At 59.4% G+C, this 25824-nt stretch overlaps 2 protein-coding genes across 3 annotated transcripts; one reads left to right on the top strand and one right to left on the bottom strand.

Annotated features, from left to right (window-relative positions):
* Nucleotides 1–82: 82 nt before the first annotated feature.
* ZBTB48 (zinc finger and BTB domain containing 48) lies at nt 83–7247 on the top strand. 2 transcript variants are annotated; one of them, XM_081085469.1, is made up of 11 exons: nt 83–213; nt 734–1433; nt 1914–2155; nt 4010–4121; nt 4692–4784; nt 5135–5221; nt 5396–5550; nt 5958–6094; nt 6162–6326; nt 6744–6832; nt 6904–7247. In XM_081085469.1, the coding sequence occupies exons 2-11, from the start codon at nt 741–743 to the stop codon at nt 7192–7194; spliced, it is 2064 nt and encodes a 687-aa protein (XP_080941595.1). In that variant the 5' UTR covers nt 83–213; nt 734–740; the 3' UTR covers nt 7195–7247. The 2 variants fall into 2 exon arrangements, with proteins under 2 accessions (XP_080941595.1, XP_080941596.1); XM_081085470.1 differs by having other exon boundaries at nt 139–213; nt 738–1433.
* A 1505-nt stretch (nt 7248–8752) lies between these two features.
* On the bottom strand, nt 8753–19491 carry KLHL21 (kelch like family member 21; the record flags this gene model as incomplete). The annotated part of the gene is made up of 4 exons (XM_081085473.1): nt 8753–10786; nt 11982–12054; nt 15580–15985; nt 18471–19491. The coding sequence occupies 4 exons, from the start codon at nt 19489–19491 to the stop codon at nt 10490–10492; spliced, it is 1797 nt and encodes a 598-aa protein (XP_080941599.1). The 3' UTR covers nt 8753–10489.
* Between the last annotated feature and the right edge of the window lie 6333 nt (nt 19492–25824).

Below are 25824 nucleotides of genomic sequence, written 5' to 3'. Positions count from 1 at the left end.
GTGGCCCCGCCCCCAAATGAGCGCTAAAACCCTGCGCCTCTCAGGTGTTCCACCCCGGCGGGCGCGGCATGACGTCACGTCCGGCGGCGGCGACGGCGGCGTCTCCACTCCGTGCTGTCGGCCGGGTGCTTACGCCCCGGGCAGTTGGCGGGTGGGGCTGTGCAGTGGACGCGTCTGGAATCTGTGGGGCCGGCGCAGGGAGGACCGGCCCGGGTGAGAAGGGCGGAGCGCGAGCGAGAGAGGGAAGGGCTGCGGCCGCCTTATGTCCGGCCGCTCGGGAGCCCTGGGAGCGGCGTGGGCTTCTCTCACCTGTCGGCAGCCGCCGCCCTCCCCTGCCGCGGGTCCTCTCGCTGTGCAAGGCCGATCAGTTCGTGCTGGATCCGCTGCTCCTTCCCCCAAACTTTAATCCCTTCCATCAGCGCCCCTTGACGACCCTGCCCTGGGTCCCACCAAGCCATTCCTCGCCCCCCCACCGAGTCCCCTTGCGCTCCCGCCACCCACTCTCTGGCCAACCCTACGATGGGCTGCTCACCTGACCCCCGCCCCCGGGGAAGCTTTCAGTCTGCTCCTGTCTCTGCATGCACACTCTAGTCTCGATCTGAGCTCTCGTGCTACTAAATGTGACGCTGAGTCGAAGCCACCCCACCTCTCCCACTTGGCAAATCTAAGGGCTTTCTCTTCTACCCCTGGGTCCTGCTGGCCAGGATGTCACTTCTGCCTTCCTCCCCTCCAGACAGATCATGGATGGTTCCTTCATCCAGCACAGCGTGAGGGTCCTGCAGGAGCTCAACAGGCAGCGGGAGAAGGGCCAGTACTGCGACGCCACCCTGGCCGTGGGGGGCCTGGTGTTCAAGGCCCACTGGAGCGTCCTGGCCTGCTGCAGCCACTTCTTTGAGAGCCTCTATGGGGTTGGCTCCGGGGGCAGCGTGGTCCTCCCTGCGGGCTTCGCGGAGATTTTTGGTCTCTTGTTGGACTTCTTCTATACTGGCCACCTCGCCCTCACGTCAGGGAACCGCGACCAGGTGCTCCTGGCCGCCAGGGAGCTGTGCGTGCCAGAGGCGGTGGAACTGTGCCAGAGCTTCAAGCCCAAAACCTCGGCGGGACAGGCACCGAGTGTCCAGAGTGGGCTCGCGAAACCCGCCCCCCAGGATATGAGCAGCCACCCCGAGGAGCTAGCAGGCGTGGAGGAAGAGGAAGCTTCCGGGGCTGTGGGTCAAGTCCCCAGGGATCAGGAGCCCGGCGGCAGCACCAGCCCGCCGAGGCCCCAGCTCGGTCTGGGTCTGCCTGCTCCGATTGAGAGCCCGTCCCTGCGTGGGACACTCAAGCAGGCCCTGAAGCTTGGTCCCCCAGAGGACAAGGAGCCTGAGGATTGCAAAGTGCCCCCGAGGCCCTTCGAGGCTCAAGGTGCCCAGCTGCAGGGCAGGAGTAATGAGGTACTGGGCGCAGGGTGCTGGGACTGCGGAAGTGGGTGTCGGGGGAAGAGATTGACGCTTTTCTGGCATAAGCTGGACCCCAGGGTAGAATCTCTGTTACGTGGGTTTAAAACAGGCTTTTGCCACACACAGGAAGCTGGCCTTGCCCTGCGCCTCGGCTGTCCGCGGCTGCCAGCTTCTTGGCGTGGAGTGGGCGGCGTCGGGGTTGCAGGTGTTTCCCCAGGATAGTGGAATCCAGCCACTTGCAGTTCCCACAATAGAGCCCCTGCCTCGAGTTCGAGATCCTGATGCGCCGCCTCCCCCCGCCCCCCCCCATGCCGGGGGCCCTGACGGGAACAGGCACAGGCATAGGCATGGGGGCTGGTCTGGGGATGTGCCCGGGTGGGCCTTGGGATGGACCTGGATGGGGCTGGCTGCAGCCACCCAGGGGCCCTGCTGCTTAACGGGGTGACGTGCCGCCTCCTCCTGCCTCTTCTCTAGTGGGAAGTGGTGGTTCAAGTTGAGGATGACGGGGATGGCGACTGTGTTTCTGAGATGGAGACTGTGCTGACCAGGAGGAAATCGAACGTCCTCAGAAAACCCTGTCCTGCCGAGCCAGCCCTGAGCTCAGGCGCCCTGGCAGCCAAGCCCCCCGAGAAGAGAAAAGGTAGAGCGGTGCCGGTTGAATGCCCCACGTGTCATAAAAAGTTCCTCAGCAAATACTACCTAAAAGTCCACAACAGGTAAACACTCTGTTTTTGTTTGCTTCTCCTGTCTGCCATTCCCATGTTGGGGGAGGGGGCCTGTGCTCCCCACTTCGGGTCACGTAGGGCCAGCGGCTCCGTCTCAGACCCGCATGATAAGGGAGCGAGAACCTAGCCTTGGGTAGGATCCCTTCCTCCCTCCTCCTGTGGGCCCTCGGGTTGGAGAGGGTTTGTGTAGCCTGTCAGCAGCTCCGCCCCTGTGAACCTTGACCTCCAGCTGGCTCTGCCAAGGGGTGAGGGAAGCCCCCGAGGCCACGATAGGTATTTCTGAAGCCTGGCCGCCTGGGCTTTGGGCCAAGATGGTAACTGGTAGGATTGGCGCTGCCTGGGGTTCTGGGGGATCTAGTCCTGGGGTGTCAGTGGAGCATAAGAGACCGTTTGCTCAAGCTGTAGCGTCCACTAAGGAAACCGGCTGCCACAGGAGCTGTTGTAACGGAAAGTACCAGGGAGCAGTTAAATGCTGTCAGCCCCTCAGACGTGCCAGCCACCGTCAGAGCTCAGCCCCCCGCGCTGGGCGGCACAGGCCGGAGCGTTCCCATCGCTGCTGGGGCTTCTCTTGGAGGGCGCTGCTCCAGGTTCTCCAGGGTCCCGGGGACGGCACCTAGGCGACCTGCCGTCCACCCCGCCACTCCCTAGCCCAAGACATCACTGGTCCACCGTGCTGCCATTTCTGGCCAGATTGGGCCACACGGGTTTCCTCAGTGTGACACTCGGGAAGCACTGGCGACCGGCAGAGTCGGAGGAGGGAGGAGGAAGGGACCTGTTCACCCTCTGCTTTGGGGCAGCTGCTGCCAGCGCAGTCTTTGGGGAAGTCCGGTGTGGGAGACACCCTGGGTGACCGCACCTGCGTGGTCACTCCCCCGTTAAGCACTGGCCCATCCCCCCGTGGCCACCTGAGGCCCTTGGGCTGGAACAGGACAGCCTGTGAGGTGGCGAGGACGAGAGGAGCGGGCAGGGTGCAAGAGCTGCCGGTGCCTCTCACAGGCTCCGAGGTGAGCAGTTGCCTGCCAGTAGCGGACGAGCCCGTGCTGGGTGCTCGGATCCTTAGTGAACAAAACCAAGAGGCCTTGGGGACCCTGCCTTCCACTGGGGCGCCCGGACTGCCGCCTGCCAGACGAGTCCCTTCACAGGTGGAGGTGGGAAGTGCCACGCACAGGAAGGGACAGCAGCGCCAGCCGGGGAGCTCAGGACGGGTCGGTTATAGTTGGGAAGGAAGATTTGAGCAGCCCCTCGCAGGTGAGGACGCTCACCGAGTGGAAGCTGGGGAGAGCGTTCAGGCTGAGAGAGGAGCCAGAGCAGGGGCCCTGGGCTGGGGTGGGCCAGTGGGTTGGCGGACACTATGGCAGAGAGACCTGGGGAGTGAGGCCAGCAAGGTAGGGGGCGTGGCAGCTGTACCCCCAGGTCCCCAGGCCTTTTCTCAGGTGGAAATAAGAGGCGTTGAGGGTCCTGAGATCTGCCTGCTTACGGTTCCTATGATGGCTGACGTGTAAAGCTGCCAGGAGGCTGGTGTGGGCCCAGGCAGGAGGCTCAGGCCAGGCCCAGGGCCCAGTGTGGCCCCTCGGGGTGGCCGGAGGGGAGGCGCCAGTGGTCAGCTATGGCCACAGTTTTGAAGGTGGAGCCCACGGAAGCTCCGGGCAGATTGAGTGGTTTCCCCAGGGATTATTTCTGCCTCAGAGAGATCGGGGCGGTCCCTGGGCCGGAGCTGGGAGGGAGGAAGGGTTCCCTCTCCACCTGCAGGTTCACCAGCCGCGTGGGGAGCCGCTGGGAGCCGGAGGGGCACTGGGTGAGGGTGAGGCGGGAAGTCGCTCAGCCCACACCCGTGGCTTCTGGCAGGAAACACACTGGGGAGAAGCCCTTCGAGTGCCCCAAGTGTGGGAAGTGCTACTTTCGGAAGGAAAACCTCCTGGAGCACGAAGCCCGGAACTGTATGAACCGCTCGGAGCAGGTGCGTGGCTGGCCCAGGTGCCTGTGGGCGGGGCATGTGGCCTCCGTCCTGCCCCCAGGAGGGGCCCGCAGACTTAGACGGGACGGTCAGCGCGAGAGCTGCCTGGTTCTTGGATGCCGTCAAGTTGGCTGCCTGGTATTACAGGTGGGGACACAGGTCCCCAGAGTGGAAGGGACAGCCCAGGAGGCATTTGGAGTTTGCCTGCCGGACCCCTGGGCTTTGGAGAGGGGGTACCTTGGTGGGGGGCTGCCTGCTGGGAAAGGCCACCTGGCCACTCCCTTCACCCCCTGGCGGGCCATGTGGCGAGGCAGCCACATCCTGCCCTTGTCTTCCTAGAGGCCTGTTGCCAGGCCAGGGCTGCAGGGAAGGCTGCTGACCCCCGCCCCCAGCCTGCCGGGCCTGAGCGGGGCCTGGTGTGGAGGGTTTGAACCGTCAGGGTCAGGGCAGGCAGATTACGTGTTGCCCTCTCCCACCCTAGCGGCCCCCTCCTCGGGCAGACTCCCAGCAGCGAGTGGAAGCCCGGGCAGAGGCCCCGCTGATGCCGGCCCCGCTTGCCCCTCACACTGCCAGGTCTTCACGTGCTCCGTGTGTCAGGAGACCTTCCGCCGGAGGATGGAGCTGCGGGTGCACATGGTGTCCCACACGGGGGAGATGCCCTACAAGGTCAGGCTCGGCCTGTCCCCAGGGCCGTGGGCCAAGGGGCAGCCCCAGGATCCCTCCCCCTGGGTGCCTCCCCCTTGCAGCTTCAAGAAGCCCCGCCTTCCCTGCCCATCCAGTGCCCCACACCTTCAGGCTGGGCCACTGGTCCTTTTGGGCCCTTGTTTCTTTCCATAGAGGGCAGGCTCAGCATCCCGGCGGGTAGGGCATGGGGCGCCTTCCCAGCGTGTGCGTCACCCAGGTCAAGGGGCCTTCCAGTGTCTCCGGCTGGGCCCTGCCCTCTGTCCCCCCCGCAGCCCAGGGGTGGCCGGGCTATGGTGCCGGCTGCCTCAGGTGCCTGCGGCCTTGTCTTCCAGTGCTCCTCCTGCTCCCAGCAGTTCATGCAGAAGAAGGACTTGCAGAGCCACATGATCAAGCTGCACGGGGCTCCCAAGCCCCACGCTGTGAGTGTGTGGCGGTGCCGAGGGCTGGCCAGCGCGCTCAGACGCTGGGACTGTAGCTGCTCCAGGGGTGGCTGTGCGGTTTCTGCCATGCGGGGTGTCCCGGGGGGTGCGGGCTCCGGGGCAGCCCCGCCCGGCCCTTACCCTGCTCCCTCTGTCTGGTCCCTTCTGCCCCAGTGTCCCACCTGTGCCAAGTGCTTCCTGTCCCGGACAGAACTGCAGCTGCACGAGGCTTTCAAGCACCGCGGAGAGAAGCTGTTTGTGTGTGAGGAGTGTGGGCACCGGGCCTCGAGCCGGAACGGCCTGCAGATGCACACCAAGGCCAAGCACAGGTTGGGGTTGGCCCATCTTCCCCCAGGGCCTGGCCCTGCGCCGGCTCCAGGCCAGCAGGTGGCCCGGCAGGCAGAGTGTGCTGACACACGGGTCAGAGCGCCCGCCCCGAGTGTGTGCCTGCAGGGGCAGCAGAGGGCCGAGCGAGTTTGCCAGGCAGCTGGGGGGAGGGGAGTCCAGGCCAAGCCAAGGCTCGGTGCCTGCCTGGGCAGGAGTTGGTGTCCCCTTGCTGGCACTGCCCAGGCCCTCCTTCCCCAGGCCGCCCATAGAAGCCTCGGCCCCTCCGGAGGGGCTCAGGCGGCTGGCCCAGGCCTCGCTGTTTCCTTGGCTCGGGCCGGGGGGCTCTCGGCTGCAGTGGAGTGAAGGGGGCCCCTTCCCTCGGTGATGGCCTGTGTCCCCACCCGGACAGGAACGAGAGGCCCTACGTCTGTGAGTTCTGCAGCCACGCCTTCACCCAGAAGGCCAATCTCAACACACACCTGCGCACACACACGGGCGAGAAGCCCTTCCAGTGTCACCTCTGTGGCAAGACCTTCCGCACCCAAGGTGAGGCCGGCCTGCCCTCCCCGTCCCGGGCCGGGGCCCCGCGCCTGACCCTCGTCTCGCCCCACAGCCAGCCTGGACAAGCACAACCGCACCCACACTGGCGAGCGGCCCTTCAGCTGTGAGTTCTGCGAGCAGCGCTTCACCGAGAAGGGGCCCCTGCTGAGGCACGTGGCCAGCCGCCACCAGGAGGGCCGCCCCCACTTCTGCCAGATCTGTGGCAAGACCTTCAAAGGTGCTCACCCCCCCTTCCCTGCAAGCCCAGGCGGAGGGGAGGGCCCGGCATCTGCATTGCTTGCCCCCTGGAGCCGGGGGGTCTCCACTGGGAGAGGCCGGGGCGGCCGTGGCTGTCACACGCTCCTCCTCGACAGGGACCTTCTCGCCGGCGGGTCTCCCCGTCCCCATGGAAGGTCTGGGGGCTGCTATCCAGCAGTGCTAACGGAGCAGGGCTCTCTCATGTAATCCTCGCCTCTAGCGGAGGGGGTGGCAGCTCCCGGGTCCTGTGCAGTAGTGACCTCGGGAGGCACTATAGGTGGCAGGGCTCCAAGCAGCGGTTGGAAACCCAGAGGACTCCCAGCTCAGGGCAGGACCCCGTCACTTCCCTGTTTCCCGCCCTGCTAATGCCTCTCCTACGGGCCCCTTCCCTCGTTAGCCGTGGAGCAGCTGCGTGTGCACGTCCGGAGGCACAAGGGCGTGAGGAAGTTCGAGTGTACCAAGTGTGGCTACAAGTTCACCCGGCAGGTAGGCCAGGGGTCACCTCCTCCTCCCCACCTCGGGCCTCCCAGCCCAGCCCTGAGCCCCCCAACTCGTAGGCCCACCTGCGGAGGCACATGGAGATCCACGACCGCGTGAAGAACTACAACCCGCGGCAGCGAAAGCTCCGGAACCTGGTCATCGAGGACGAGAAGATGGTGGTGGTAGCGCTCCAGCCGCCCGCCGAGCTGGAGGTGGGCTCGGCCGAGGTCATCGTGGAGTCCCTGGCCCAGGGCGGCCTGGCCTCCCAGCTCCCTGCCCAGAGACTGTGCGCGGAGGAGAGCTTCCCGGGCGTCATGGAGCCCTCGCTGCTCATCACAGCTGCCATTCCTGAGGACTGTGACTCGTAGCCTCTACCACAGCCCTGTGCGCCGCCCCCAATAAACCACATGGCTTCACACTCTCTCGCTCGTTTCAGCCCGTCCAGCAGCCTGTCCCCAGGTACTGCCGGGCTGCGCTTTCCCAGCCCCTAGAGGACCCTCTGCACCTGAGCCCAGCCCTTCCCACCTGGTCAGACCTCAGCAGAGGACACCCTGGTGGGGAATTTTGGGGCCAAGCCTGTGGCCCAGGACGTAGTCATCTGTCTCCCATCCCTCGCTCAGCTGGTTGTAGCATGGGAGCAGATCCCACAGGAACATGCTTCCCTGAGCCCTGGGGTCAGCCAGCGCCCCCCCCGCCCCCGCCTCACGGGTTCAAGATTCCTGCCCAGGGAGAGTGCAGCTGAGCATAATGGGCCTGAGGAGGCCGGCTCGTGGCTAAGCAAGCTCTGGACCCTGCTGGCCACACACCACTGAGGAAAGGGCCCAAGGTGGGTTAGGTTGTCCAGGAGGCCTGGGCGCAGACAAGGCCAGCCGAGAGTGTGAGATCCCCTGCTCCTGTGACATGGGGACAGGAGTGGGTGCTGCTCGTCATGGTGCGGGAGACATTGTTAGCGCTGCCCTGGGGCAAGTTACTAACAGCTTCATTTCGTCTTTTATGGAATTACTAACAGTACACGCTTCATAGATGGGATTAAGGGAGCGAGCCCCCGTTTTGCTATCACTGCTAGATAGCAACCCCCCAGACCTTCCCTGGGCTGGGGCTGCTCTCAGGACAGCTCACTCTGAGCCTGGCAGCTGGCGGCCACCAGCAAGAGCTCCGACAGGCCAAACCTGCAGCCTCTAGTCCCAGCCCTGGAAGTCAGTGTCGCCTCCACCTCCCTCCAGCTGCCCCTATGGGGGTGTTTGGGAGGTGGTAGCGATGGTCGTGACCCTGTGAGCCTGAGTCACGCCCGAAGACCCTTCCTGGAGGGTTCCTGAAACGGCCCCGCAGCATGCTAAGTCCCGGGGTTTGAGGAACCCACCTCACCATCTTTCACTCCTTGACCACTGGGGAGCTCAGGTAATGAGTTCAAGTGCAATGACTGACACCAGATTATGAGCTGCCTCGCAGCTGTACAGCAGGAGTGTTAAAAAGGCAAACTATGGCCTCAAAACGCCCCTTCCTGGTGCAGGCACCGGCCTTTTCCTTGGGTTCAGAAGGGCCTGCGTTTCAGCAGAGCTGAGTGCTTCTGGGCCCAGGAATCAGTCCTTCCTGGGCACCCCCGCCCCCCCCCAGGCCCAGGTTCACCCACTGCAGAGAGGATCAGGCTGGACTGGGGGAGGGGTGAGGGCGGGTGCCCACAGGCAGGCAGGGAGGTCGACAGCAGCAGGTGGGGCCTGGACACACACCAGCTGAGTCCTCACATCTCATGGCCGTCTCCTCCACTTCACACCTTGTCATTCAAGATGAGAAAGGGCCTGGAAAACTTTGCCCCTGGCCTTAGCATGAGCCCTGGCGTGGCTCACTCTGCCCTTTGCCCAGCACCGGACTGCCTCACACGTGTGGCCTCCCAAGGTGCCAACAGAGTAAAGGCAATGACACCAAGTGTATAGGAAACATTTTTATTTCAAAAAGTATTGAAGGCGCCCTAAAACTGCAGCATTCTGCACGTGACATTTGCCTCCAGAACAGACAATAAATACGCACACCCACCCGTCCTCTGGGGCTGGCCCTGGGTGCCGACGGGAGGGTGACGAGAGTCATAAATACAGAGTAGTCAGGTCAGCATTCAAGGCCATCCCCGAGCTCCCATAACTTAAATGTGTCTTGGAGACTGATACCAGGGTGTGCACCCCACAGTCCCACCCCGGTCCCCAAGTCACTGTACATTCATCTGCAAGTGGTGGGCTTCCCAGCCTGAACCCCATGCTGGGGGGGCCCCAGGGCAGGGAGCACACGTCTGAAGGCTCATTCTGATGCCCAGACCCCTACATGCCCTGCCACGGTGCCTGACTCACAGTGGGGACGACCAGGGCTGGCTGTGAGCTGTGGCTGCCCAGCAGGTGTCTGGAACACGCGATCTAACCCCCCGCAATGACCACACACAGCAGGGCCAGCCAGCAGCCCGGCCCTAGAGGCCACAGGCTTCCTCCCAGAACCGGTGCCACCGGCCAACGAAAGGTCTGCAGTGGCATTTGTGAAGCGACGCTAACCCTTTCTTCCGGTGAGAACATACGGAAATGGCCGCTCAGCAAACATCTCTATCGCATGAGAAAATGTAAATACCTTCCTCACTGGACAGGAGACCAACTCCAGCAAAGCTGCGCCGGGGGCCTGAGGGACAAGCCCACGCAATCCACGAAAATGCTCCCTCTACCAGAGAAACATGCCGAGCCCTGGGGCTCCGACCTCCTGGATCCCCACCCCCACCCCCACCCTGCAGAGGCCTGTGGACAGATCACAAATCACTAGCCCTGGCTCCCACCGCCTCTTAAGGCCAAACTGCCTTTCAAACCTTGCAAGCAACCACGAAGCCACACTGCCTGAGGCTGCTTCCGAGGCAGGATTCCTGACCACAGGCGAGGGCACTGTCCGCCTGGCTGGGCTTCGAAGACCAGCTCCCAGCGCCTCCCGGAAGGAGCCCGCCCTTGCACCTGCAGGCTTCTACCCTCTTGCATTGGGTCGAACTTGGAGAGGCCTCTGAGCCAGGGCGGAGGGCAGAGGAGGACATGCCAGCTGGCGGGGTGGGTGGGCAGGGACACCAACATCAGGCTCAGCCCAGGCGCATGGAGACACGCTCAGCAGGCCCAGGCTCCTCCCAGGCCACACCAGTCCCACCGCCCTGCGCCCCTGGTCTGAGCTCAGCTGCTGGAGGCCCATCCCCGTGGGGATGTTTCTGTGCATAACCCCCTTCATCCGGGGAGACGGCGCGCCGGGATGCAGCCCTCGCCCGCCTGATCCCCAGTGTGGCCTGTGGGAAGGCAGCCTCAGCGACTCTGACCCCCTCCACTCATGCCCCAGAGGCGCTCCTCCCCTAGAGGTGGGTGCAAGGGGGTGACAGTGGGGAGGCGGGGGCGCAGGAGTGGTGGCCTGTGGGAGCCAGACACGCACTGGTGAGGAGGCAGCTCTTCCTGGGCCCAGGGAGGGCCGTTCACAACTGGCGCCGCAGCTGTGACTCGGGTCTAGATGCAGAGGGTCCCGGTGTCGGACCCTGAGGCTTGCTCGGCAGCCCAAGAGCTGGGTTCCGCCTGGTGAGCCCCACCTGTCCTCAGGCACGAAGGAGGGGGTCGCCGCCCCCGAGGTGCTGGGTTACTGCATCGAGGCCCTCCCTGGGCCAGGCCGGGGCTAGTGCAGCTCCTGGGGGTGCTCCGGTGGCCGCCGGGGCTGGCCCAGGTCCATGTCGCTGCTGCTACTGTCTAGCTCAAAGCCACGTCCACCCAAGGGCGTCTGGGGCATGAACTGGCGGAAGATGCTGACGCTGCCGTGCCAGAAGGTGGGCTCCGGGAGCCGCCCCACCACGCTCCAGGCCCGAGTCTCAGGGTCATAGGCTTCCACCACATCCGAGAGTTCAAACGTGTTGTCATACCCGCCCGAGACGTACAGCTTCCCTCCGAGGACGGCCAGGCTGCCTCCCACGTGCACCTGTGGGTCAAGGGCGACAGGTGAGTGGCGGCCAGTAGCCAGGGCCTGGCAAGAGCCCCCGCAGTCCCTCTCCATGGAGAAGGCGCCTGGGACCCTCAGGAGGGGCGGCCGACACACTTCAGGAAGTGACGCTGGGAGCCAGGACCGCCAGCACCCTCCCTGCACCCCACCTCAGAAAAGGGGCTCCACGCCCAGCCCTGCGGTGGTCAGGGGGCTGCAGAGGCTGAGTCTCCCTGGGAGCAGCACCGGCCTCTGCGGCAGGTGCGACCGGTCTTTCCACCTTCCAGACGGGGAACTGAGCCTCTGGGACGACCCGGGACTAAGCTCCGAGCCACAAGGCTGGGCCATCATCTTCGTGTTTTTTCGTTTGTTTTTTTAAAAATATATTTTATTGATTTCTTTCTTTTTTTTTTTTTTTTTTTACAGAGAGCAAGGGAGAGGGATAGAGAGTTAAAAACATCGATGAGAGAAACATCAATCAGCTGCCTCCTGCACACTCCCTACTGGGGATGTGCCTGCAACCAAGGTAACATGCCCTTGACCGGAATTGAACCTGGAACCCTTCAGTCCGCAGGCGGACGCTCTATCCACTGAGCCAAGCCAGTTAGGGATCTTCCTCATGTTTGCTATGAGTATGTGTAGCTCACTTTGGGGAAAAACATAAAGTTAATTTCTTAAGGATAAAGATGTCAAGCTGTGATGTTGTAAACTGTGGCATGTGCCACTCAGAGGTACCCTGAGAGCAGGTGTGGAGATGTTACGGAAGACAGAAAAGATGCAGGTGGGTAGGTGGGACTGGGACTAAGGAAATTTGCCCGAGTGGCCAAATGCTGCCGCTGCCTCTTGGCTCCATGACACTATCCGGCTCGGCACCTCACTCCTCAATGTGCAGAGAGAAGGGAAGACCCGATCAGGCAACAGCACCAGCACCGTGTGGGTGCCCTGCTCAGAGCACACAACAGGTGCTCAGTAAGTACATTATCAAGGTCAGCCCCAAAAGACCTCCTGGCTGACCTTGTCTCCCCCCTGTTGTCAGCTTGCTCACTGGCACCAGCTACACTGAACTGAGACCTTGTTCTAGGAACCAGGCTCGCCCTGCCCCAGGGCCTTTGCACGTGCGGTCTCTGGTGGACACTCTTCCCCATTATGCTCTGTGACTCAGGGAGGCCTGTGCTTCCTCTGCAGGCAGACTTACCTGATTCATAGATGGGATCTTGTCCCATTCGTTCTTCGTGGGGTTATACACATCCACCTCGGCAGAGTCGTCCCTGTGGAGGGGAGGAGGGGAGAGTGGGTGGGAGAGACTACAGAGGAGGGTCCTCCAAGCCCCTCACCTTTGGGGACTTCTTTGGTGCCATCTGACAGCCCATTACCTGTAGAGAGCGCCTGGGAAGGCACATGGGCATGTCTTTAATTATTGGCAGCTGAAGCCAGTGGCATTGGCAGAGTCCTGGAAACATGCTTTGCCAAAAGGCAGGAGTGTTGTCAGCTTGACCTTCAGCCCAGGTGCCAGGGGGAGGGTTTCATTATCTAAATCCAGCCAAGCACCGGGAATGAATATGATTCGAGCCCACCCAAGAATGCACATAATCTCCTTTGTCTTGACTTTTAGTAAAACTTCCTGTTTTTTTCGGTAGAAAATAAACACGCTGTATTGGCTCTGGGTCTCTGTCTCTCCATCAGAGGACAGTGGTCCCACCCAGCCCCAGCTTTTTTCTTCCACCTCTTTGTCTGTCTCTTTCTTTCATTTTCTCAATCCCCAGCAGCCCCTACTCAGGAACCGGACCGCTCTCTGGCCGCAGAGAAAAGAGACATATTTATAATTACCTAGTTGGACTCTAGCCCTGATTTCAGGCCCCACCCCCACCTCTGGCCTGGGTTCCGAGGTCAGAAGCCAGCCTTCCTCCCTAAACCCTCAGGTGCCTAACCCTTTCCCCAGCACCCAGCACGAACCCACTGCCCTCCCCTCGCTGCAGCCACACTGGCTTCAGATCTTGAACTTATCGGGGTTCTTCCCACCCGCCTCCTACTCGTCCTTCCGACTTGGACTTGGGCCACCTCCTCAGGACAGTCTTCCGTGGCCGACCACCCTATCGCGCACCCCCACGCGGCCTGGACCGATCCTCCACCACTGCCTCACCTCTGCTGTCAGCCCTACCCCACCCCGTGCACTGGCGTCCTCAGTGCACAGCAGAGTAACCACGGCTACAGGAAGGAAGGTGCCCCCGAGCTACCCTTCCCCTTGGGGTCACCCTTATTAAAGGCTCCAAGGCACAGCCTTGAAAAGCAAAGACTCTCCCCAAAATAGTAGAATGACCGTAGACAAGGCGTCGGCAGGTGGGCCAGACAGTGAGTGTGTGAGGCCCTGCACCAGCAGCCACGGGCACCTGTAAAGAGGGGCTGGCTGGTTCTAATCAAGCTTACTCATGGATCCCAGAAGTCTGCCATTTCACACTTTTCACATGTCAGAAAACGGTACTCTTGCCCGGCCGGTGTGGCGCAGTGGATGAGCACTGACCCAGGCACCAGTCAGGGCACATACCCGGGTTCGGGCTCGATCCCCATAGGGGGTGCGCAGGAGGCAGCCAACTGATGTCTATGTTTCTCTCTCCTTCTCCCTTCCTCTCTGAAATGAATAGAAAAATAGTTAAAAACAAACGAAATAGCTTTGATTTTCCCTCTCAAGTTATTTCAAAATGCAAAAGCCATTCCTACTTTGTGGCCCGTACATACCCTGGTAATTAATCCTGGAGCCAGCGGGCTGTCCGCCCCGAGCAGGAACGCACACCCTGCAGCCAGACGGGACCAGGCGGGACAGTGTTGCCAGCCCCTTCCTCTGCAGGGCCCCAGGCAAGGAGCCGCTTAAATGGGGACCAAGGTGGACACGGCTGGGGGGGGCCACTAGGGGGGCTCCCGCTCACAGCAAGGACAGGAGCAGGCATGGGATGCGCCCCGACACAGCAGCCACCTACCTGGGAAGACACCTTCAGGAGCTGCCCAATGGGTGGCGTTCCGAGCAGGAGGCATGTGGTTCATGGGGCACCAAAGGGCATGACAGGGTGGCTCTGTGACCAACATTCAAGTGCATCAGACCAGGCGCTGCCCGCACTCAGGTGAGTCACGGCTGGACCCAAGGACAACCGGCTGCCTTTCCTGACCACTCACTCTCTCAGCTGGGCTGGGGCTGGGGGGCAGAGCTGCCCCCCGCCCGCCACTTAGGTAAACCCTTACAAAGGCTAACAATGCGGAGGCACCCACGTGGGGCGTTTGGGTAACGACAAGTGACTGAGACCAGGAGGAGCGCGCAGACCCGGCCTTGGGCACACCTTGCCCTGGGACCAGGGGCGGAGGACACTCTCAAAGGCACAGCCTGGAGAGCCTGCGAGGCTGGCACGCTGATAAGTTGTATTTATAGCCTCTCCACCCCTCGGAAGACACCCACCCCGACTTCGGGGAGGGAGAGCTGGGGGAGGGGTCAGATGTGTCTGTAAGAGGACCCGGGGCTGGTGACATTCCAGGGCTTTCTCAGAGCCGCCCCCAGGCTCCTGCTCACGAAGATCCCTCGGCCACGTGCAAGCAAGGCCACCTGCCTGAATGTGCTCACCGGAAAGCCCGGGGAGAGGGGAGTGGCAGCTCAGATGGTTCGAGGCTTGGGGGTGGGGGGAGCGTCTGAGGCTCCCAATTCAAAGCCCCAGCCTGCAGGGGGACAGAGGGGACACAGGGGCATGCTGTTCATACCGTCCCCTTCCCTCCTGGTCCGTGTGTGCAGGACGGTTCCAGGCCAGGGAGGGAGCAGCAGGGACACAGCTCACAGAGGCTGTGCGCAGCAGGCAGGGGGTGCTGGCGCCAGGATGCCCATTAGGCGGTGGCACGTGGCTGTGACTAGTTGCCGAGACCTGCGGGTGCTGCCACGCTGCAGTGGCTCCACACAGGGACCTGGGCATCCTTGGTTCACACCTGGTGCGACCACGGGAGGCCTGTGGCAGGAAGTCCCCCACCCCTGCAGGCCTTTCGCCACCTGTGAAAACGGACGACGATGGGCCCCCCCCTCCTCATGGAGGCCAACCATGCAAACGCCCAGCCTGGGAAGCAGGCGGCACAGCGCTCGGCAAGCCCAGGCCCCAGCGTGCGCTCCCACTGTCGTCATCCCCACAGGCAGCAGCCTGCTCAGTACCAGCTCCCTCCCATCCAGAGCGGCTGCCGGACCTTGGACAACAGCATTCGTTAGGCCAAAGTCATGGGCCCTCCCGGTGCCAGGCCAGGGGAGGGGACAGACCCAGAACCGGAGACGCACACTGGACACAGACAAGGGGGCGGGCAGTCCAGCCACCTGGCGGCTGGCACCTGGAGGCAGGCCCCCACCTGCCTGAGTGGGGTGAGCAAAGGGTCGTTCTGTCAAGACCACACGTTCCCCAAAGTCTCGAGTGTCCACATAGCGTCCCCCCTGGCCTGTTTAAGATTCAGAACCCCTCTCAGATGGTCAGGGTCCTTCCAGCGAAGGCCGTGCGGGAACAGCCGGGGCCTCGGGGCTCCCCCAGGTGCGAGTCCAGGCAAAGGGCTCCTTTCATTTAGCGCCCAGAAGGTCCCTGGAAGGACCTCGCTCCACCACACCCGGGACCCCTCCACTACGAACACCTGGAAGCCCCAGAAGCTGCCGTCAGAACAGAGGCTGCGGGTCAGAAAGACCAGCCCTGGACCCCAACCCGGCCTCGTCCATGTGGCGCGAACAGGGACCATGCGCTTCGCACGGGGCCTGGTGCGATCGCGCCGGGGCCTTGGCCCCTGGGACTCACCTGATGAAATACATGAGTCCGTTCAGAGTCACTGTCTTGGGGGCAAACGACCAGGGCGGAAGCTGGCCACAGGCCACCAGCGACCACAGGTCCGTGTCCGGGTCGTAGCACTGCATCACCATGGTCTCCTTGCCGGCCAGCGAGCCGATGGCGTAGAGCCGGCCGCGGCAGGCCGTGGTGGAGCAGTTGTCCATGGGGTAGGTCATGGGCTGCAGGGCCTCCCAGGAGTCAGTGGTGTGGTCGTAGCGCTCCGTGCTGTCTGCAGCCACCACGTACAGCAGCCCGTCCAGCACCGACGAGCTGTGGTACTCGCGGGCCTTGAGCATGGGCGCCACCTCCGTCCACTCGTTCACGCTCGAGTTGTACCTCCACACGCAGTCGTACAGCCTGGAGCCATCGGACCCACCTGCCAGGACACGCACAGGAGAAGAGTCAGTCCCTGCCCGCTGGGGTGAGTCACCCACCTACGCCTTCCCCAACTCCCCAGAGGGCATCTCCAGGGGAGGAATGAACCTCCCGGGCTTTGATGTAAACACACGCCCTCCTGCACTGTAAATGCCCAGGCCAGGGGCTCCCTGCCGCGGCTCAAGCAATGCAGATGCTGACCACTGCTCACCGCCCCTGAGACGCGATGGCCGGGCTTCATGCCACAAAAACACCACCAAATCTCTGCGGCCGAGCAAAGGCCCTGGGGCCACGATTCTAAGTAAACAACCTGGGTCTGGACCCCACGTACACATCAAGCACCTCAACTGGACCAGGGCATCAGGTCTGAGCCAGTCCTCCTGGGGACACCGCACGGGAGTGGGGTGCACAGGGGCTTGTTCACCAGAGTCCAGGCTGCCTGGCCACCCCCTAAGCAAGGCCGTGCAGAAACAGCGGAGAGGAAACCCACTTCATGCCGCAGCAGGAGACCCAACACGCAACGTCACGCCCGAGTGGACTTCCAGCTCCAGTTCCTGATTTAGGAAAAAGTCATCCAGTTGTACAGACACAGGGCGGGGCAAAAGTGGGTTTACAGTTGTACCCGCTTTCCAACACAAGAACTAATAAATAATGACGAGAATAAACTTTCACACGCAGACAACTGTAAGCCTACTTTTCCCCGCCCGGTACACGCTTACTCAGTTCTGCCTACATTTCAAAGAAGAACTGAGCCCTAACTGGTTTGGCTCAGTGGATAGAGCGTCGGCCTGCGGACTGAAAGGTCCCAGGTTCGATTCCGGTCAAGGGCATGTACCTTGGTTGCGGGCACATCCCCAGTAGGAGGTGTGCGGGAGGCAGCTGATCGATGTTCCTCTCTCATTGATGTTTCTAACTCTCTATCCCTCTCCCTTCCGCTCTGTGTAAAATCAATAAAATATATTGTAAAAACAAAACAAAACAAAGCAAAAAGAACTGAAATAGAAAACATCAAAGGCCTACGGTGCTGACTGTAACCATGACGTAAACGAGTCACCCAGGACCCAGGACCTCGCCTGACCCCAGGGTGGAGGGACCCCAGGGTGGAGGGACCCCAGGACCCAGGGGCTGCGTTCCCTGCCCCCGAGGCTGGCGCCACAGGCAGAGCAGACAGGACATTCTATCCGGCCCGGGGCCCTGAGCTTTTTAAAGGGAGAAAACAAGTCGGGTAAATGCGTCCGTGTGGGGCAGGCCTTCTTCCTTCTAAGGGAGAACTGTGTGCCCGAGGCAGCTGAGGCGCTGTCTCTCCCGAGAAATTCCCGACAGGCAGCTGCTCGGAATGACCGCCACCTGTCTACACCCAGAGGATTAGCTGCTCAGCTGGGGCATGTAGGCAGGGTGTGCGGAGGTAGGCCAGTCTGACCACTTTGGGGAGGGAGTTCCCCCGCCAGGCGTGGGTGGGGGGCACGGTTCCCCAACGCAGGGCCAACCTCAGATTGCAAAGGGGCCGATTCTGGGAGATGGCAGCAGAGGCTGGACCCCGAGCTGCAGGTCAGGAAGCTGTGGCCACAGAGTGGAGTGTCCTCAGGCCGGGATGCCTCCCACTTGTCAGCTCAGGGCCCAGCAGGGACACTGGCCGTCTCAGAGCTGACTTTCTCCCGTGTGCCAGGCCCAGCCCACGGCCTCACCGAGGGATCCCAGGCCTCGGCGGGCGGAGTGCACACCCAGCCAGCTTCTTTCCTTATATAGCCCTCGCGGAGACCACCCCTCCTCACCCCACGGAAGGAGGTAGCCTCCTGCTGGAGCCAAGATTTATCCTCAATAAAAAATTTGGGAGAAGCCCAATGTGGACCCGCCCAGCGTGACTCGGCAGTGTTTTGGGGTTTGAGCCAAGTAACTGGAAGAAAACCTCTCAGCATGTGACTGTGTTTACAGTCATTGGGCAGACAGCAGCCTAAACACCATGTGACCCACAGCCCAGCCCAGGTGCAAGGCCAAGGGAGCCTAGTCAAGGGTGACCAAATGGAGCCTCAGCGGCCTTGGAGGCTGGGCCCGGAGAAATCCCCAGGAGGGGGGAATGGATGTGTCACAGGGCGTCGGCCCCAGGCCTGTCGCTGGATTCCCTAGGGAGAAGAGAAAGCACCCACTGTGCGGAGTGAATGCCCGGGTATCTCCCAACCAAATGGGGGGAGTGGCACTTCCTGGGGTTAAAGAGTGGGCTCCCCAGACAGGCCCCGCAGCGCGGGACAGACACCCACAAACAGCTGTGTCCCGCTCACACAAGAGGCCCTTCTTCTAGGTTGAAAGTAACGGCTTAGAAGAGAACCGCAGTCCAGCTCGAGGGGCTGAAGTGACCGCTGGGCGCGGGCCCAGGTTCGGTGGGTTTCCCGATAAGGTAGACTTGCTCCCGCAGGGGCGCAGGAGGCCAACCCCAGAGACCCCTGCCGCGGGGTCGGCCGGCTCGGAGTCCTCCCGACCAGCCCACTCACCCGTCACGTAGATGTCATTGCCAAGCGCCACGATGCTGTAGCCCCCGCCCAGGTGGTCTGGGAACTCGGCCAGGTAGCGCCACTGGCCCGTCTGCGGGTTGTAGCAGTCGACGGTGACCAACTCGTCGCAGTCCTGGTCGCAGCCGCCCACGAGCACGAGGATCTCGGCGAGGCCGGTGGAGGGGCGCGGGCGCATGCGGGGGCAGGGCCCGCGGTCGTGGCGGTCGTAGCGCGCCGCCTGGAAGTCGCGCGCCTCGCGCAGCAGGCGCAGGCAGGGCGGGCAGCAGGCCACCAGCGGCTCGGCCTCGACGTGCGCCAGCAGGTAGAAGCGGCGCACGAAGGGCAGGCGCACGGCCTCCAGCAGCTGCGGCCAGTGCGCGGCGCGGCGGGGCGGGTCGGCGCGCACCCAGCGCAGCGCCAGCTGGTAGGCGGCCTCCTCCTTGGGGACGCACAGCCCGTCGTCGCGCAGGTAGCGCAGCAGGCGCGCCAGCGGCAGCCGCTCCAGCTGCTCGGCGCCCAGCTCGCCCACGTGGCGCAGGATGAAGCGCTGCGCCGCGTTCGCCAGCCCCACGCAGCTGAAGGCCTCGGCGAAGTCCTGCATGTCCAGGCAGTTGGCCAGGTCGAGCTGCTGCTGCAGGAAGGCGCCGCACGCCTCCTTCACGGCCGGGAACTGCAGCAGGTCGGCGGCGCGCAGCAGCGGCTCGGCGTTGTCGCCGCTCACGGCCACGCGGCCCGTGTAGCTGAAGTCGAGCAGCAGCTGCAGCATGTCGGGCGGCACCCCGTGCAGGCGCACCCGCTCGGCGCGGCTCTCGCGCAGCTGCCCGGCGAACATGGCGCGGAAGTAGGGGCTGGCGGCCGCCAGCACGGCGCGGTGCGCCGGGAAGTCGCGCCCGCCCGCCGCCTCCAGGGTCACGTCCAGGAACTTGCGCTCGGCGCGCAGCTGGCTCAGGCCGCGCAGCAGGCTCAGCGCGTGCGCGGGGTCCGAGAAGGGCAGCACGGCCAGGGGCGCCGGCCGCTCCATGGCGCCTTCGCTGCGGGGCCGGGACGCGCTACCGGGGGAGGCCGCGGCCGGGGCCAGCGGGAGAGACACGGCGCGGCCGGCGCAGCTGCTATAAATACGGCCGGGCGCGGCGGCCTCCGGGGGGCCGGCCCGGGAGGGGGCGGGGCGCCGCCGGCACCGCCCACTTAACCCCTCGGGCCCGGCGCCCGCCCCGCCCCGCCCCCGCGCGCCCGGCTGAGTCACCGCCGCCCGCGCACGTCCCCTCGCCGCCCTTCCGGGGCTTCCTGCGGCCTCGCGCCGCCGCCCGGGCCGGGACGGCGGGTGACCAGTGTTCTCTCCGGGGGCGGCCCTGCCCACGACCCACCGGGCCCGGCGGCTGATCACCACCCGGCGGGGGCGAGCGCGGCGCCCAAACTATCCCTCCCTTTCGCGCCAGACTCCCCACTGCGCCCGCCCCCAGCCCCAGGCTGCTCCGCACAATGGCTGCTTTTGTTTTTTCATGTCACTAGTTCTGAGGGCTGCTAGTTGACCCGGCCAAGGGGACATTTTCAAGCAGCGGGATCTTTGCAGCGGGGGCCCAAAGCAAGAACAACTGCACGGTTTGAGGTGGCTTTTCTTCTTGGCGCATTATTCGGGGCCCGACGCCAGGAGTCCGCTGGGCTGCGTTCCTGCGGGAGTTTCACACTTGACTCACGCGGTCATTAACTTTCGTCAGCATCGCGGCGCGGTTTCAGTTTCCGATTCAGACTCCGGCTCCGGAGCGGCGCTCCGAAGGGGGCTGGCCTGCTCCGGGTTTGGTCACCCTGGACGCCCGGGCCCCCTGCCTCCTCCCCTGGCCGTGGACGTGGGGAAGGCAGAAGACGGAGGGTAGGAGAAAGTCCTCAGGGTGTACTATTAAACTGAACAAAAAAACGAAAGCACCAGAAAACAATTCCGGAGGGAGAAAAAGCCGTTTTCCTGTTCCAAAAGGGGACACGCGGGGCCCCGGGGGCAGTGCATTCAGCTCAAGGTCAGACAATAAAATTCCTGCCTTAAAACCAGGAATGTGCCCGTTCCGAAGGATCAGAGTCACTTGTCGGGTGCCGGAAAGAGAAACCTGTCTTATTTAAGAAAGGAATCTGTCTTATTTTGGTTCCAGTAGATCCAGTACCAGGCAGGACTGCGTTTGCAACATGAGCAGATGAAAAAGCGCCCTCACTTGGGGCGCGTTTCCCCTTTCACGTGTGCTTGGTTGAGTTTTAGACAAGATCCCTAGTTCGCCTGGACATCTTGTTGTCATTGCCTGTCTGCCACGGGGAGCTGCAGGCTCGCCCCTCTCCTCCGGACTCTCCCTCATCGCCCCGCCATGAGAATGTTTCTGGTCTGACTTTCAGCAGGGGAAGCTCAGGCCTGAGTAAGGAAACAGTCAGGTAGCCGCGCGCTGCCTGTTGCCCATAGATGGACTGTTCACACAGCTAGCAGCAGCGGCAACAGCATTCCTGGGCCCAGGAGCCTGGCCAATCGCTTCCTTGCACAGGCGCTGCGACAAGAAACCTCCGAGTAGCCAGGAAGTGGCATGTTTGTAGGGAAAAGTACCAAAGTCCCGCAGGTCAGACAGCTCCCCCACCTTGCATAAATCAGATCTTTCAGGAACCTGTCATGTGTCTGTTGTTAAGAACTGAGTCCAGGTACGGGTTATTTCTGCAAATCATGTTTGAGTCTTACGGTGAAGAATAATGTAGGTACTTATTGAAATGGAAAGATGTCCATGCTATAGGATCAAGTGCAAAAGGTTACCCACCATAGGACCCAATTGGTTATGTTCAGCTGCTTACAAAAACATTGGGGAGGTAACACTTTCTCTAGGGGGTTAGGTTTGTAGTTCTTGCTTGCCTGCATTCTCTACTTCTGTGCTAAATATATAACCTGTGTATTAAAGAAAGAATACGAGTTCAAAATAAAATTTAAAAATTCCGTTATTGGGGGGGGGGGCTATATTATTAGTATCTCAGACCTATGAGACAAGGATTTGAAACCAGGTGGGTATATCTAAGTCAATAAATGAATGTGGTTAGAAAAGAAAGGAACAGATTTAGTCTTATCAGCTGTTTGGAATTTTCAATAATCTACCAACCCAGGTATGCTATTTTTTTTTATATATATTTTATTGATTTTTTACAGAGAGGAAGGGAGAGAGATAGAGAGTTAGAAACATCGATCAGCCGCCTCCTGCACATCTCCTACTGGGGATGTGCCCGCAACCCAGGTACATGCCCCTGACCGGAATCGAACCTAGGACCCTTCAGTCCGCAGGCCGACGCTCTATCCACTGAGCCAAACCGGTTTCGGCACCAGGTATGCTATTTAGTTTTGTGATTTTTTTTTTTCCTATCTCATCCATCTCCTAAGTTCATCACGGGAATGTGAGAAATTCCTTCATTGCCGTATGACAGTGTGGCAGATACAGTCACCAAACTGTATTAATTAAGGGGACGTACATTGTTCAGATAGCACCCAACACCCTGGGAGGGGTGGAACACTACTGCTAGTATTGTTTGGTGGGGAAGATGTTAACACTTGCCACACAAGCAATAGTTTTGTTTTTTTCCAGTTTGTTTTTTTTTCTTTAAGATTTTAAAATTGATTTTTAGAGAGAGAGGAAGGGTGAGGGGGAGAGAGAGGGAGAAACATTGATGTGAGAGAGAAACATCCATCAGTTGCCTCCTGTATGCTCCCTACTGGGGATCAAGCCTGCAACCAGGGCACGTGCCCTGACGGGAATCAAACCAGCAACCGTTTGGTGCACAGGATGACGCCAAAACACTGAGTCACACCGGCCAGGGCGATTCTCTCCAGCTTTACTGAAAAACAATTGGCACAAGCGATAGTTGGTGGGAAAATGTTTGTATTTAACGGTTAAACTTCAGCCATGGAAGTTTACCCTTTCTAAAATGAGGAAAATCATCTTTGCCTAAGGGACTTCTTTATCATACTGTAATTTAACAAAAGATGGTGCTATTAAATTTAAAAAATTCAAACCACTTAATTTTGATATTTCTTTTTAAAATTTTATTTGATTTTAGAGAAAAGAAGGGAGAGAGAGAAACACTGATTTGTTGTTCCACTCATCCATGTACCCACCGGTTGACTCCTATATGTGCCCTGACCCGGAGATATTTAAATTCTAATTTTAGGCAGGCAGGACAAGAAGTGACTGAGATTATTTTAAAAGCTGCTGTTATTTTTTCTTTCTTTTCCTTTGGGAACATTTGAGAACACATACCTTAGCATTTAGTCAAAAAGAGATTGCACCTTTTTTTCCTATTAGACACGGATTTTTTTTTTTCCTGATTCTGGGCTGCCTACGGTGTGGAGTGTAACACACTTATTATATATAAACATTTTTCTCTAAGGAATTTTATAGTATTCTCTATCCATTAAGTGCATTATTATATGCAAATGAGATACTATAAGCGAAAATATTTAAAGTGTTTGGCATACAGTGTTGCTATTGATCTTTATATTTTTCCTGTATGAACCATAACACAAGAAATGCATTTAAGCCCTACCTAGCTGGTTTGGCTCAATAGCTAGAACATTGGCCTGCGGACTGAAGGGTCCCGGGTTCCATTCTGGTCAAGGGCCCATGCCCAGGTTGTGGGCTTAATCCCCAGTAGGGGGCTGTGCAAGAGACAGCCGATTACTGTCGCTTTCTCTCTCTCTTATCATTGATGTTTCTATCTCTCCCTTCCTCTCTGAAAATCAATAAAAATATATTAAATGAAAAAGAAATGCATTTGATTCTTCTATGCATAGGTTACTTTCCTCAGTATAAGAAAAGTTGACAGTGTATAATTTAGGAGTTATTTTATTAATGGTTTTATTTATTTACTAGAGGACCGGCGCACGAAATTTGTGCTCAGGTACAATCTCTAGGCCTGGCTTGAGATCAGGGCCATCTTCCCCAGCTTCCCAAGGCGGCCCCGCCCCCCCCACCCCCGGTTCCCTGTTTGCCATCGGGTGATGGGTGCCGGCTGGGGGAAAGGGACCACGAGGTGGTCAGTGTGCCTCATAGTGACTGGTCCAGTGGTTGGTCTGCTGTTAGGGTCAATTTGCATATTATCCTTTTATTATATAGGATTTTATTTTTTTTTAACCTCACCCTAGGATATTTTTCCATTGATTTTTAGAGAGAGTGGAAGAGAGAGGGAAGGACAGAGAGAAACATGGATGTGTGAGAAGCATATCAATTGGTTGCCTCCTGCATGAGCCCCAACCAGATGGCCAGACTCCAGGCCAGGAAGGAGCCTGCAACCTGCAACTGGACGTGCCCCTTTACTGGGATCCAACCCGGGGGACCCTTCGGTCCGCAGGAAATGCTCTACCCACTGGGAAAAACCGGCTAGGGTTACTTATTTATTTTAAAAGTAAGCAAGAATTTATTGACTGCAGCAAAAACACACTTCGGGCAGTGAAACAGGAAGGCATAGAAGCCGCCACAGGAGAGCTTAGGCTGGGCTGCTTTAGCTCACTAGGAAGTTGGAGAAAAGGGGGCCTTGCAGACAGGTTCGGGGGTTACCCCAGGATGAGCTGCCCTTCCAGAACCCCCCATAGCTCCATAGCTCCCCTGGTTGTAAGTCTCATGGGGTCCCTTAGAGGTTAGGGGATATGTGCCTGGGGGCGGGGGGGGGGGGAAGGGGGTAGGGGATGGCATGGGCGTGCTCCCTGGAGAGAGAGTGCTGGTAATGGTCTTAAGTTATATTAATACAGTAGTCAAGGTACTAAAAGTTGAAATATTTCGATGAGTTTTCATTCTTTTCCTCTCCTGGAAATGCAAGTGAGAAAGGCAGAAAACTGAGGGTAGAAAAAAAAAATTCCATAAGAATATACTATTAAGTCCTGCCAGTAGCTCAGCTGGTTAGAGCAGTGGTCGGCAAACCCATTAGTTAACAGAGCCAAATATCAAAGAACAACGATTGAAATTTCATTTGAGAGCCAAATTTTTTAAACTTAAACTATATAGGTAGGTACATTGTTATTAACTTAATTAGGGTGCTCCTAAGCTGGCCTTTGCTGAAAACGTCCTCAGTCTGATTGAGGTACGTTCGCTGAGGTCGACCCCTTCCAACTCTCCCATCCACACTCGTCTTGTGTACTTGTTTCGTCTGTCTCCTTTCGTTCATCCTCTCTCTATGTCCAAACCATCTCACCATACCTTTCTCCATCCTCGACACTACATCTTCTCTCACTCCACAGCGTTCCCTAAAATTAACTTAATAAACTTTACTTAAAGTTTTAAGTCAACTTCGCACTGTACGTGTGCGCCCGCACGTGGTATTTTGTGGAAGAGCCACAGTCAAGGGGCCAAAGAGCCGCATGTGGCTCGCGAGCCGCGGTTTGCCGACCCCTGGGTTAGAGCGTTGTCCCCATAGGCCAAGGCTGAGGGTTCAGTCCTGGTCAGGGCACATACAAGAACCAACCAGTGGATTCATAACTGAGTGGCACAAGGAAGTCCGTGTTTCCCTTCCTTGTTCCCTTCTCTCTTTCTCTCTAAAAAAAAAAAAAAAAAAAAAGGAAAGAAAAATGAACAAAAAGCTGAAACACCAGAAAATAATTTCAGGAAAAATAAACCCTTGGTCATGTTCATACCCACACTCAAACATCGAGTTAAAGTGGGAGGCAGAAACCTTCCCTGAGTGTTCCCCAATGAATGTAGCGTCGCTAGTGAGATCTAGGAAGGTGAAGCTATATTTGGAAACCCAATTAAAATAACTACATTCTCAAGTTACTTACTGGGAAACCATGGTATTCTTAGTATTTTTAAACTTGTCACAACCTGCACTAATGTTGGCTTTTTTCTTCCTCTTTCCTAAGTAACTATAATCATCTGAGACTTAGCATTCAGCAGGAGGTGTAATTTTTTTTAAAGCAAAAACCAAACAAACAAAAATCGCAAACTCCAAGGATCTGGCTACTATGGCTCATGCTCTTGCGTGAATCCTGGAATTCTGGAGTTGCCCCGGAGCCCAGGAGCAGGGCAGCGTCCCTGAGAAATAAACAAGATACTGAAGACACCACGCCTGTCATACCGAGAGAATCCGCTTCATTAGCCACAGTTACACCTTATGCCATTGCGTTTCAGTCAATTACTGGTTATAGTCCTTTTTTTGAGCCTAGGGACTGGATGGTAGCATTAATTCTTTTTTAAAAAACATTTTTTAGCCGAAACCTGTTTGGCTCAGTGGATAGAGCGTTGGCCTGCCGACTGAAAGGTCCCAGGTTCAATTCCGGTCAAGGGCATGTACCTGGGTTGCGGGCACATCCCCAGTAGGAGATGTGCAGGAGGCAGCTGATCGATGTTTCTCTCTCATCGAT

This window comes from Myotis nattereri (assembly GCF_964212035.1).
Source record: "Myotis nattereri genome assembly, chromosome: 3".
NCBI classification, from domain to species: Eukaryota; Metazoa; Chordata; class Mammalia; order Chiroptera; family Vespertilionidae; genus Myotis; species Myotis nattereri.
The sequence above is the reverse complement of the archived record's forward strand: the minus strand, read 5'-3'. Positions and strand labels throughout refer to the sequence as shown.

Excerpts from the sequence above, each read along its gene's own strand:
- ZBTB48 (XM_081085469.1), top strand. The coding sequence starts at position 741 with ATGGATGGTTCCTTCATCCAGCACAGCGTGAGGGTCCTGCAGGAGCTC. Across the intron at positions 2,156-4,009 it reads TACCTAAAAGTCCACAACAG|GAAACACACTGGGGAGAAGC; the intron begins GTAAACACTCTG and ends GGCTTCTGGCAG. Across the intron at positions 6,833-6,903 it reads GCTACAAGTTCACCCGGCAG|GCCCACCTGCGGAGGCACAT; the intron begins GTAGGCCAGGGG and ends CCCAACTCGTAG.